This window comes from Cyprinus carpio, chromosome B3, assembly GCF_018340385.1.
Source record: "Cyprinus carpio isolate SPL01 chromosome B3, ASM1834038v1, whole genome shotgun sequence".
Taxonomy (NCBI): domain Eukaryota; kingdom Metazoa; phylum Chordata; class Actinopteri; order Cypriniformes; family Cyprinidae; genus Cyprinus; species Cyprinus carpio.
The window spans coordinates 11,509,945-11,524,164 of NC_056599.1; the positions used below are offsets into that span (position 1 = coordinate 11,509,945).

General features: G+C 35.9%; 1 protein-coding gene across 1 annotated transcript; it reads left to right on the plus strand.

Moving 5' to 3' along the window:
- The first annotated feature begins 5,349 nt into the window (after window positions 1–5,349).
- Window positions 5,350–12,472, plus strand: LOC109059531 (F-box/WD repeat-containing protein 9-like). The gene is made up of 7 exons (XM_042721367.1): window positions 5,350–5,690; window positions 6,008–6,129; window positions 6,285–6,432; window positions 7,224–7,968; window positions 9,122–9,270; window positions 9,360–9,690; window positions 11,592–12,472. The coding sequence occupies exons 2-7, from the start codon at window positions 6,023–6,025 to the stop codon at window positions 11,690–11,692; spliced, it is 1,581 nt and encodes a 526-aa protein (XP_042577301.1). The 5' UTR covers window positions 5,350–5,690; window positions 6,008–6,022; the 3' UTR covers window positions 11,693–12,472.
- Window positions 12,473–14,220: the final 1,748 nt, after the last annotated feature.

Genomic DNA, 14,220 nt, shown 5'->3' on the forward strand with positions numbered 1-14,220 from the left:
TGTAAGTGGAGTGGAATGGGGGGCAAGTTTTTCTTCATTAAAAACTTTCTATATAGCACTGCTATGGTCTATATAGATGTTAGAATGTTAGCTTCAGTTCCTGTCTCCTGAGATGCCTTCATCTGGCTGATTTTTGAAGGCAGCATAGATGTATCCTTCGCTGCCTTTGATATCCCACAATCCTGTGCATTCCATTCTGTGACAGTTAAACCAAAAAATAAAGATGGCGTCTGAAAGTTGCGGTCAGTGGTCAGTTTGCGTGTAAATGTATGTTTTTGATCAACGTTTTCCACTTTTTATGTCATTTCTAGCGAGAAATTAATATTGCAGTAATGAAATATCCACTTAGTTATCACCAAAGCTCCCTATATTTTGCTGTAGATCATTAAACCATTACTCTACCTCAGAAGCCTGTCCAAAATCAGTTTCATGAGGTGCCTTCTTGCAAAAACGCTGCCTGCAAAGTATTCCACTAACACGTGGAATGACTGATTGAAGAAACAATGGCTGGAATGGTCAGATCAGTGACGCCATTTGATAGTAAGTCACAATCATGGGAAGAGTATCGTGAAATATTAAATCATTTCTTTGTGGCAAATAATGTTGAAAGCACAGAGAAGAAACGAGCCATATTGTAAAGTTGTGTTGGAGCACAGACATACACACTGATGAGGAATTTGCTGAGTCCAGACAAACCAGGTACAAAGAGTTTTGAAGAATTGGTGAGTTTAATAAAAAACACTTTAATCTAAAGCCAATTGAAATAGTTCAGAGGTGGAAGTTTAATTCAAGAAACGGGCACCATGATGAAAGCATAGTAGAGTATATGGCTGAATTAAGAAAACTTGGACAAGATTGTAATTTTGGGGAGACACTCACAGTTACTCTGAGAGACCAATTAGTGTGTGGTGTTAATGATGACAGTTTACAAAGAAGATTACTGGATGAGGATGGATTAACTTTTGAAACTGCAGTGAAGAAAGCTCAAGCTATTGAAACTGCAAATAATGATATGGCAGATTTGCACAGAGAGAAAGAAAATCGTGTGAGTACTACTATTTTTAAGATGGACACTGAAGAAAGAAATAATTTAAAGGGGGTAGGAATGTGTTATCGATGTGGTGGAACTAACCATATGTCGAAAGACTGTAAATTATCCAAAGAAAAATGTTACATGTGTGGTAAAATTGGACATGTGAAAAGAGTGTACAGAATTAAACCAAAAGAAACTGCTAGTAACAAAGGCAAGAAAACTGTAAAGTGGGAGAGAGGAAAACAGTTAAAGAGGGCTAATTATCTGGAAGAGGAAGAGCAGTGTGAAGTTTTCACCATGTAAAGCATACAAACAGCCCAGTCTCCTGTGCCTCCTTTTACTCAAGTTTTATTTGTTAATGAGTATCCTGTGAAATTCGAAATCAACACTGGATGTAATATAACTGTGTTATCACAGGTGGAATATGGCAGACTTGAAGTTAAAGAAAAACTCCCTCAATTGAAACCAAGTTCTCTAAATTTGAATACCTATACAGGCCAATCAGTGAATGTTCTAGGAACCAGCAAAGTTCAAGTCAAGCATAACGGATTAGTTAAAAACCTCTCAGTTGTGTTAGTGGGAGGATCTGGTCCTAACTTGCTGGGAAGATCATGGCTTGCTGAGTTAGATCTTGACTGGGAAAAGGTGAATAAAATCCGAACAAGCTCAGAGATGTTGCAAGACATTTTAAAGAAACATGAATTTGTTTTTAGAGAAGAAATGGGAACATTAAAAGGAGCCACAGCCAAAAATCATGTAACCAGTGGTGCAAAGCCTAATTTTTTTTAAATCACGTTCATTACCTTTTGCAATGAGAGAGAAGGTGGAAGCTGAACTTGACCGGCTGATTTCTTCCAAATCTTTCTACCCTGCTTGCTCCTTTGCATAGGCTCTTGAGGAAAGATGTTTGTTGGTGTTGGGAAAAAGACCAAGAAAAAGCCTTCCAGAAATCCAAAGAGTTGTTGCAATCTAATTGTGTCTTGATCCACTGTGATGAAAAAAAAAGAACTCATCCTTTCTTGTGATGCCTCAGTGTATGGAGGGGGGCCGTATTAGCACATCGTATGAGGGATGGAAGGGAAAGACCTATTGGATTTGTATCCAGAACACTAACAGCTGCAGAGAAGAACTACTACCAGTTAGAGAAAGAAGGATTAGCTGTTGTGTTTGGAGTCAAGAAATTCCACAAATATTTGTATGGTCGTAAATTTGTAATCTGTACTGACCACAAACTTCTACTCAGTTTATTGAATGAATTAAAAGCTCTACCTCAAATGGATTCTCAACGAATTATAAGGTAGGCAGTAATGTTGGGTGCCTATGAATATGTAATTTTTTTACTGAGCTGGTAAAGATCATGATAATGCTGATGCTCTCAGTCATCTTCCTGTTTCACAACCTTATGAGGAAGAACCAGAGAAGGAGCATGTCTTGATGTTGGAGAGTATAGCTGGTCCCTTGACGACCACAGAGCAAATTAAGCACTGGACTTCTAAAGATCCTGTTTTGTCAAGAGTATGTGCTTAAAGGCTGGTCTGATCATAGTGATACCCCGGAATTTGTACCTTATAAACAGAGACAGCAAGAGCTCAGTGTTCAGGATGGATGTGTGCTGTGGGGAGCCTGTGTTGTTATTCCAGAACAGGGACGTTCAGGTTTGTCTGAACAGTTGCATCAATCCCACCCAGGCATGTCCAAGATGAAAGGTTTTGCAAGGAGCTACCTATGGTGGCCGAATGTGGATACTGATTTTGATACTCGAGTAAGAGTTTGTACTGTCTGTCAAGAACAGCGCAAATCCCATGTGAGGGCCCCACTTCACCCATGGGAGTGGCCTAGACAACCATGGAGGAGAATTCACATGGATTATGCAGGCCCTTTTCTAGGTAAATTGTTCTTAATTATCATTAATGCTCATTCTAAGTGGATTGATGCCTATCCTGTAAGTTCAACAGCAACAGCAGCTACTTGGGAGTGTTTGCGAAAAAGTTTCAGTGTACATGGGTTTCCTGAAATGATAGTGTCTGATAATGGCCAATGTTTTGTAAGTGAAGCAAGTAAAGACTTTATGACTAAGAACGGAATAACCCATGTTACTTCTCCACCGTATCACCCCCCATCTAATGGTTTGGCAGAGCGAGCAGTTCAAACTTTTAAAGACCTAATGAAAAAAAGCTTGGGGAACACGCTGGAGACCAAGTTACATAGAGCTCTGTTTAATTATCATATTACACCCCAGTCTATAACTGGACTGTCTCCTGCTGAATTGCTGATGGGAAGAAAATTGCATTGCACTTTAGATAAGATACATCTTCACTGGTAAAATGGAAAGGAAACAACAAGTTCAGAAAGAGTATCATGATCAACATGTGAAATCTCGTAATTTCCAGATTGGATATCCTGTGTATATCCAAAACTTTGAGTATGGACCAAAATGGGTGCATGGAGTAATCCACGACATTACAGGACCTGTATCTTATACAGTAGCTTTGGGGAATGCTCAAATTGTGCGACGTCGTGTAGATCAATTATTTAGTCGCCAACAAAAAGAAATGTTAACTGATTTCCAACCGAGCATGGATGTTCAGTTATGTGACGCTGAAATTGGGTCTCAGGATACTGATGTTCAAGTCCCCAAATCAGCCAGTACTTCCATAATACCAACTTTGGGTGTTACTCCTGAGAAAAAGGAGCTGGAAAATTTGCAAACTAAGTCTTCCAGTTGGTTGTTGTCCGAATTATCTAGTGCTCCTACCATTCCTGAAGTGACATCAATTGCAGAAGTAAAAAACCCTGAAATTGTACCTACTGGGGGTCTACGACGTTCAGTAAGAGAACGGAAACAACCCTCACACTTAAAGTGATGTAAAATTATTTTGTGATTATATATATATATAATTATATAGCACATATATAATAGGATATTTTCTGCCACAAAAAAAAACTGTTGGAAAAATATATATATATAATATACACTACAGGTTGTGTGGTATATGGTTCTGCCACAAAAAAAAACTGTTGGAAAAACGTACAGTTCAAGCTCAAAAGATGAGACAGTGTTGTGGAGCAGTAAAAACAAAACCCATAAAACCTTAAAAAATCAAATTTTTCCTTCTGATTTCTGGCGAATGGCTAACCTCCAGTGGCATAAAGATGAACATCCTACAAAAATCTTACGGAACTGCTGGGATTACTGCTCCACAACACTGTAAATTACTGGGCTAACCTCCAGTGGCATAAAGATGAACATCCTACAAAAATCTTACGGAACTGCTGGGAACGAAATGAAAGATGTAGAACAGGTTTTGGGTGGAGTAGTAAAATATATGCAGAAGAAATACAAGTAAATAGCATCAATATGTCCAATACCCCTATACAAGTGTATACATATGGCTCAAAAGATCCAGAACGTCAAATAACTGGGGCTGCTTTTTTAGTTCAAGACAGTGATGATCAGTGGAATAAAGCGAACTTCAAATCATTTGGCAGTTTATACTCTAGAAATGATAGGAATGATCTTGGCATTGCAGTGGGTTGAAGAACACAAACCTGAGAATGTTTCAATTTGTTTTGACTCCGTTTCATTTTTAAAGAGTTTGAAATCTTTTAAATCATGTGTCAATGATATTCTTTTTAGCATCCTACAAATACATTCAAGAATTGTTCAAAATGATACATCAATCAGTTTTATATGGGTCCCAGCACACACAGGAATAAGGGGAAGAAGTGAAATGAAGAAATGAAGAAATGAAGAAGTGCATAAATTAGCAGAGCAAGCTTTACAGATAGAAACTGTAAAGTAAATCAGAGATTAAGGTTTTAATATGGAGTAAAGTGATTAAAGAATGGCAAGTTAAGTGGAACAATGGGGAAAAGGGTAGATTCCTTCATAGTTTAATAAACAAAGTAAGTCATAATATAAAGTGTACTGTATAGGTAAGTCAAGGAAAGAAAAGATTATCTTTAAGAGAATATTGCTAGGGCACTCAAATTTAAATAGCACTCTTAAAATAATAGGGAACAATGTCATGTTGAAAAAACAATACCTCATGTATTTCTTGAATGTAGTAGTAGCCTATGGAGGAAAAAATATAGTAGAAATAAGGAAAAATGGAATTCAGGATCTTGATTTTAAGGTTTTAATAAAATGGGCAAGTGAAATAAATAGTAAAGTATTCTTTGATTTTGTAAGAAAGACGCGGTTGTTAAAATTTAGAACTCTGTTCCACACTCCGGAGCAGAAGGTGGCGGTAATGCACCTACTTGCGTTGGTGCCAGCCGTCGTTAAAACCCAAGAAGAAGCAGAAAAAGAAGACGAAACGACGCGCGACGCTGAAACACCGATGACGCAAATAGTGTGTGCCGGAGCAGTGTAGTGTTGACAAGTTTTTGTTGGTGCCAGTCACAGAGATGTCAACAGAACTGTAAGTTAGTCATATTTTCTCCGATGAGGATGATCAAAAATCCGTTTCACTTTTCTACGATTTTTCTTTCGTCTGACATCAGTGCTCATCTTTAGCATACGTAAGGGAATATAAAGACACAGATGATCGTGCAGTGTCATATCAAAATGATCAATAATTCATGACAAAAACCAGGTGGATTAGAAATGTGGATTGTTTACCCTTTGAATACAAGGATTTGCGATTAAAATAAGGTATGTGCCCACCATATCTCATATTTACCTAAATCCTGTTTATATTGTCTATTATATATACAGCATTATACGGTCATTTATCTATTCCTAATTAATTCGTTTTTTACAGTAAGCATCTAAAAATGCGACAACTGGCATCTGTAATATATAATCTGTATCTATAGCAAATTGTTGTTGTCTTTTCTATCATATGTTAGTTGCTTAGAAGAACATAATGTTGCCATGTTGGTTACTATTCAGCTTGGAGGTAATCAGGGTGAGATATGTAGTACTGATCTCTTCTGGAGTAAATTGGTTAATATAAATGTGGATAACAGAACGTGATTCAGTGGATGTCGAGAACGAGCGTCGCCCTGGAGGACGAGGAGAAGCAGAGATGCCCTGCTGGTGCCAGTCCACCCCACTTCACCCCAGACACCTCACACTCCTTACCCGAGAGGTCTGTATTAGAGTTGTTTCAACATTCACTGTATATTATAGTTTACTGTATGGTTTATTACTGACTGCAGTGCCTTTTCCTGAGCTCTGCATGTTTGCAAACTTTATTTTAAATGTCAGAGTCAGACTTGTGCATTGTGACGTACTCCCTCACAGACTGAATTTGGAGCCACCCGTCAGCGCTGTGGAGACAAGCCCCTCCCCTTCTAGCAATGGAACAGGCCTCCTGTCGTTGCCATGGGAGATAGTTACCCAGATAGCCTCACATCTCCCAGCACAAAACCTCACAAATTCTCCTACGCAGGTAAACATCTTCAAATCCAAGAGACGTTTAGAAGCCAAAATTGATATTTTCTTCTATTCAGGGCATGCTTCGTTCATTAAATGAGTATGCAGTTCGTACTAATATTCATACATTTTTATATATTTTTATTAATAATAATACATTTTAAGAATGTTTGCTTACTTTTATATGATAAACAATTGTTTTTGTGTTCAGAGACCCTATAAACTTTAAACCTTTTGTTTTGAAAGTTTGGGGTCAATAATAACAAGTCTCTTCTGTTCACCAAGGCTGCATTTATTTGATCGAAAATACAGTAATAACAGCGAATATTGTGAAAAATTATTACGATTTAAAATAACTGAATAATTTATTTCTGTGATCAAATCTGAATTTTTAGCATCGTTACTCCAGTCTTCAGTGTCACATGATTCTTCAGAAATCATTCTAATGTGCTGAATTACTGCTCAAGAAACATTTATTATTATTAATGTTGAAAACAGTTGTTCTGCTTCTTGTTTTTTGTGGAAACTGATACATTTTGTTTCAAGATCCTCTGATGAATAGAAAGTCTGCGGTTTCCCCCCTCTCCTGCAAAACACGATTGGGCTAGTTTTGAGTAGCAATTGGGCAGTTTTGCAGTGAAAACCTGGCAACCCTTTTCATAAGCACAGCATGAAATGGAAATATTCTGTAACATTATAAAGGTCTTTACTGTCACTTTTGATCAATTTAATGCATCCCTGCTGAATGGAAGTGTTCATTTCTTTCAAAAAACCCCTCTTGAACGCTCACTGTTCGCCTGTGTTTAGGTATGTCAGACGCTGGGAAAGCTTGGTGAGGATCGCTTGGCGTTGCAGCTTCGGGCTCAAAAACTCTCGGGTCCTGCAGCGTCTTTCCCAGTCGGGCCAAAGGAGGATTTTGATTGGTCCAAGGCATGCTTGGAAATGGAGCAGCTGATTGGCTGCTGGACCGGGCATGAGAATCAGGCAGAGAGACAGGAAGAGGCAGCTGGTGGCGTGAACAGTGAGAACTTGGTAGATATGCAGCTGGATGTGGATTTAAACGGTGCAGCGGAAGCGGGAGAAGAGAACGTGCAAGTTCAATCCCAGAATGCCTCTGATAGTCCCCATCTGATTGCGTCATCCAGCACTTCTTCGCCATTGGAGCACATCATCCTTCCCTCTGGCCACATTGCAGATGTGAATTGTGTCCTCCTTCTGGGTGGAGAAGAGGCGCTGTGTGTGTCCGGCTCTAGGGACAGAAATGTGAACCTGTGGGACCTTCGAGAGGGTCCCAGAGGCAAGCTGATGCACACTCTTACGGGATGCGGGAGCATTAGTACCCACCGGGGCTGGGTGTGGTGTCTGGCCTCCAGCGGACCTCTGCTGGCGTCTGGCTCGTTTGACAGCACCATCAGGCTCTGGGATCTTGAAGCCGGAGGAGCAGAACGGCGCCTCATCCAGTGCAAAGCTGCAGTATTATGTCTGTCCTGTGAGAGGGACACGGTGCTGGCCGGGTCACATGATCAAAAATTAAGCATCTTTGACACCCGAGGTGAGTCGAGGATCAGAATATTTATTTTCTTAAATCATGTTCCTTGTTTGATCGTGGATGATTTATTGGTTGTGAATGATTCACATGTGAAAAGTGTTGATTTAGTATTATTTATATACTACTGTAGTATTTGTTAATATTTCGAATTAGCTTTAATTTTTATAATGTCAGTTTTCATTAAAATTTTAGTTTAGGTTTGGTCATTTTGATATGTGCTTTAATTTATTTGTATTTTAGTTTTAGCAGTTGTAATAAGGCTTTAAGGTTTTTTTAAGTATAAGTTAAGTATATTTAAGTATAATATATAAGTATAATTTAATATATACAGTAAGTATACAACTATAATTAAAAAAATAATAAAAAAAAATATATATTTATAATACCAAAAAATAATATTAAAAATATAATATTAATGATAGCAAAACTGCATATCAGTGATTCAAAATTGTCACATTTTTTAAATTTTTTTTTAATAATACCGAAAGCTATTGTTATTTGTTCAATTAAGTTTTTTTTTTAATAATAAATATAAAAATATATATATGCATGTGATTTGGGTTGTTTTTGACACACATTTTTTAAATATCTATGTTAATTAATATTCATACCTAAAACTTAAACACTAAACTTAGAGATACAAGACTGTTGCAATGTTTAATGAGAAAATAAGTGATTTGGGTTGTTTTTGACATGTACAGAGGGCCCAAAAATTTAGCTACACAATTTAGCTACAATTAGAAATGTATATAAATGTATTTGCATTAAATAAAATATCAAAGCTTCTGTGCTTTGTACTGAGAAAAAAAAAAATAGCAGAATAAAAGGATCATGTGACACTGAAAACTGGAATAATGATGCTGAAAATTCAGCTTTACATCACAGGCATAAATTACATTTTAAAATATATTGCAGTAGAATACAGTTATTTCAAACTGTATTTTTTTTTTCCAATATAACTGATTTTACTGTATTTTTATAAAATAAATGTAGTCGTGGTGAGCATAAGAGATGTTTTTCAAAAACATCAAAAAGTCTCCAACCTTGAATGGTGTATATTTCAAACCACACGTGCTGTATACGCTTTGAAGTCCACTCAGACACTAGAAATCATTTGTAACTGTATTTGCTGACAACCCTCATTCGTGTGATGTAGCTGCAGATCCATTGGTCAAGAGTCTTCATCTTCACGGTGATGCTGTGTTGTGCCTGGCGGCTGATGACCAGTACATCTTATCAGGCAGTAAAGACCGAACCGTCGCTCTGTTCGACCGCAGGGCGGGAAAACTCCTGCAGAAAGTTAAGGTATACACAAACACAAGCTACAGATAAAAGAATAAATCACGTTACAGTCAGCTGATGCACTTCTCTGCGTCCTCTCCACACGTCTACAGCTGAGTTCGTACCTGCTGTCTCTGTCCTACAGCGGTCGAGAGGTGTGGGCCGGGGATAACCGTGGACTCGCGCACACCTTCTCCATGCACAACAGCTCCCTGACACCTGTATCCCAGTTTACCGTCCACAGGTCACTGGTCACCGGTGTTCACTACTCTCCTGGTGCTCTATACACGTGCTCCTCTGACCGCACTATCAAGGCAAGTCTTCTGTCAGTTAAAAAGAGTTTAGGTGATCTTTATCCAAGCTTATCGGCAGCTCACATCTCTTATTGGATGCAGGTCCACCTTCCATCATCACCACCCAATACACTATTCACCCTTCACCATCGTTGTTTTTTTTTTTTTTTTTTTTTTTATATTCTTGTTTTTTGTATATTCAAGTGGAAATAGAAATTTACAAAATAACCAAAAACTTATATATTTATATTCAAGTGGTAATAGAAGTGGGCGATATAACCAAAATCTTATATCTTATACACTAGTGTTTAAAAAAATTGTGTCAGATATTTTGTTAAGAAATTAATATTTTTTGCAGCAGATATGCATTAAATTGATCAAACATGACAGTAAAGGCATTTATAATGTTGCAAAAGATTTGTTTTTGTTTTCAAATAAATGCTGTTCTTTTAACTTTTCTATTCATCTAAGAATCCTGTAATGAAAGTATCACTGTTTCCACAAAAATATTAAGCAGTTAAGCTGTTTTCAACATTGATACACTGGGGGGAAAATGGTTTAGGAACATATTTCACTCAGAGATCACTATTAAATTACACAAACAACTACAAAGAAATGGCAAGTAATACATGTTGAAATTGTGAAGAAAAAAATGAAAAATTTTTTCTTGTAAGGTGCACTCTAATAATTTTTAGTTTTTATTTACAACTTTGAAAAAGTTCTTAATAATAAGAATTCAATTTCTAATTCTTAATATTAAGAAATGTTTCTTCACATTGAAGACTAGGTTTGGGATTCTGATTTTTATTATCGATTCTGAATCATAATCATAACAAGCAACAATACCAATATGCACAAAAAAACCAAGAACAAAAAAAACATATCTACATAGAAAATACAACTTCACCTAAGAACACCATGAACAAAAAACAGATCTCTACAAATAAACTAATAAATTAATAAAGAGCTGTTGGTGTACAAAATAGAGCTGTACTATTCTGGATAAATTTCGACTTTTTTTTTTTTTAAACAGAGGTTGTTGTTCTCTCACAATTCTGAAGAAAAATATATTAGACAATTCAACGAAATCTCATGGAATTTATGAATGGAATGATTCAATGACTCCCTCAAGATTTACTTTACTGGATGAATCAGTGTTTTTGAATGAATCACTTGAATGAATGATTCAAAGACAAATACATTTTTAACAGCCCCTTTTCGCCACCTAAATAAAAGATGCACAGACAGGAATTTAAATTGAAATTTTACAACAAGTGTCGGATCCTGGAATTGGAATTGATTTTCGATTCCCAACCCTGAAGACTGGCTGGCTGAAGTAATGGCTGCGGAAAATTCAGCTTTGCATCACACTAATAAATTACAATAGAAAATAGTTTTTAATTGTAATGATATTTTACAAATATTTTTTATTATTACTGTATGACTTTTTTATTGCATTTTTAAAAATCAACTTAGATCTGTTCATTACATTATAGTTATTGTTTTCTGGGAATTCAACAAAAACTTTTATTTATACATAAAATAATTATATTATGTCAGAAATCTATCTATCTATCTATCTACAAAACCTATTGGTCAAGTCATGCAGTTATACTTTGTTTTTGTTGATATAATTTGTTAGTAACTTGAACCTTAGTATTCAGGTGTGCATTTACCTTTTTGTTATTATTTATTTATGCCTAGTTTTGATAATCCTTTGAATCAAATAGTTTTATCCAATGAAAGATACTTAATCTCATTTCATCATATACTGTTTTTATTTAGAATTTGATGGCTGCAAACCAAAAAAAAAAAATAATAATAAAAAAAAAACCCTGTGATTATTCAAAACAAATGAATGTCTGTAATCAATGCAGAATGAGCTTCACATTATATAGCACTTGAATTATAAACATAGGACCCAACTCATAAACACATAAATCTGATTGGTTGAGCCACGTTCAAAGCCATTACTGTATGTCTCATAAATATTTCTGTTGGATGATACCACTATTGCTCTTTTATAAAATCATAAATTAATGATTTTTTTCTCTTCTCAGTTAAGTATTGAAGGAGGAACACTGGCCATCGCTTCTGGTGACATGAATGTGGAAGTTTGGAGGCACAGATGCGAAGAGTCTGAAAGCATATGATAGCAGGGAACAATAAGAACCAATACAGTTCCTCAACTCTGCATTTCCAGGAATTTATCAATGCATTATGCTTTAATTTGTTTAATTTTAATGAGAAAAAAAGATGAAAATGAATGTTTTAGGTGTCTGATACATGTTTCTAGTGATTCTAGAAACAAAAATATGACATTCCTAGTTTTCTGTCATTCTTCTTGTAGTGGTCACACTACGATTGCACAGACAGAGTACAAAACATTTCAGTGCCTCGTAACACAGGAACAACTTTTATGATTTGTGTGATCATCTCTTGAACATATCAACAAAATTGATGCTAATAATATACTAAGCCTGAAAATACAGTGAATTCTAAAACACATGCAGTATAATATAGTAAAGTACAAACAAGTATCAAAAAATATCTTGCTTTTCAGTATTTAGCTCTCTATATAGTACACCAACTCAGTTATTAAAAACGTGATTTAAGTTCAGTTTTTTTATACTTGTCAGTATACTTACACAAGTATACAGTTTACAAATGAGGCACAATGCTTTAAAATGTATGCACTTCACGACCAGAGCAATCTACTAAATATCCTAATTTTAAATATTTATATTTATGAATTATTAATAGTTATTGCAGACAGTGCTGTTGTATTGTTCTGTGACTGACTGAATGTCCTGTAAATGTCCAAATTCTCTTTGATTTTTAAAAAGCTTTAGAAATGCAAAATTTGATGATTCAGTTGGATTTGTCAGCATGTCGTTCTTAACGCTTCAAATAAAAAGGGCGACTGCTGCAGACGCAGGTCTTCTTGTCTTTGAACGGGTTGGAGGAGGCGTTGATCCCGGTCAGCAGCGTGTCGGCTCTCCTGTGCTCCTGACAGTACTGAACAAGCTGCTCTGCTGCTGACGAAATCTAACACACACACATGCGTATGGTATGATATGATCGAGATACATTACACTGTAAAAATCGTAATTTAATGATAAAATGCTATGGTGGAAATCTGTTATTTGGTTAACGCTATATGTTCCTTTACTGTACACACTCTTAGGAAAAAAAGGTCACTTGCAGTGTTGGGGACTAACTAGTAGAATTACATCATTTAATTACAAAATGTAACTGTAATAAGTTAAAGTTACTGACAAAAATGTGTAATTAAATTGCAGTAAATATGAATATGTTAATGATTACAAAAGGGGTTACATGTGAATATTTCTCTTACACACGCATCACACACACAACACACACACACACACAGATTTAATTGATTTCTTTTATAAATTGCATTGGCTGCTCTAAATTATGAGACACCAGGAGTTTAGTACACAGAATAGGTGGGTTTATTTGTATGCTTTATTTTTTAAGATTAACTGTCAAAGATTTGATTTCAAAAACAGCACTCATAACAAAAAGATACAATTGATTTGATTTGATTTGCCTTTGTCTCCTGATTGAGAAATTTATCTTGGGCATTCGGTATAACAGATGCACACAATATACATATAACACAACATACATCCCCTACACATAATTACCACCAACCCACACCCCTTATTTGTTCTTATTCAATATTTTAATAGAAAGTGGTACAAATGAAAATTGAAACCTATTCAGTCTACAGCTTGGTAACCTGTACCTTCTACCTGAGGGCATCATCTCATACTCACTGTAGAGGACATGATTCGGATCGTTAGTAATTTTTAAACTTTGTTTCCTCACCGCCTCCTCAAAAAGCTCATTAAGAGTGGTCGGTGGCCCTCGTCCAATTATTTTTCCCGCCCTTTTTTATCAATGTTTGGAGCTGTGATTTTAGTTTAACTGACAGGTTACCAAACCAAGCTACCATACCATATCGGACAATAGACTCAATAGCTGCCTTATAAAATAATAACATAATATCCATGTCAACACCATGAACTCTTAGTTTCCTCAAGAAATATAGACGCTGACATACTCTTGAGGAAACATACTCCACTTGATTTGACCACTGTAACTGTTTGTCTAACTGAATTCCTAAATATTTATATGTTGTTACTTGTTCAATCGGTACTCCTTCAATTATAATAAAGCTTTGATCGCCTATAGACCTAGGGTCAAAAATCATTTCTTTGGTTTTATTAACATTAAGGATCAAGTTATGCTTATTGCACCACTTAACCATCTCCTCTATCTCCTGTATGTAAATACCAATGTCTGATTTGTTGTAGAGTAAACTAAGTATGCAAAGTTATGCAAAGATTTGATTTCAAAAACAGCATCATAGCTATTAAACTATTTTCTTGTCACGACTTTATATCTGTATTTCACTTCAGAATGATCTCAAAGTAAAAAGAGCTGCTAAAGTCTTATTTTGTAGTGGCTGAGCTTTAAAATTAAATGATTATACTCTTAATTTAAAGTGATTTTGAAAGTCTGACAGTAATCTGTGTTGAGTACTTCATCGTCTGTTTTACTGATTACGTCTTTCATTGATGTTTCCGTACATGTCTGCCATATGCACATAAACTGACAGTTACCACTGATAAACTACTACTAAATGTTGTAG

Coding starts and splice junctions, on each gene's coding strand:
- LOC109059531 (XM_042721367.1), top strand. CDS start 6,023: ATGTCGAGAACGAGCGTCGCCCTGGAGGACGAGGAGAAGCAGAGATGC. Junction 7,969..9,121: donor AAGCATCTTTGACACCCGAG/GTGAGTCGAGGA, acceptor CGTGTGATGTAG/CTGCAGATCCATTGGTCAAG. Junction 9,691..11,591: donor ACTATTCACCCTTCACCATC/GTTGTTTTTTTT, acceptor TGATTTTTTTCT/CTTCTCAGTTAAGTATTGAA.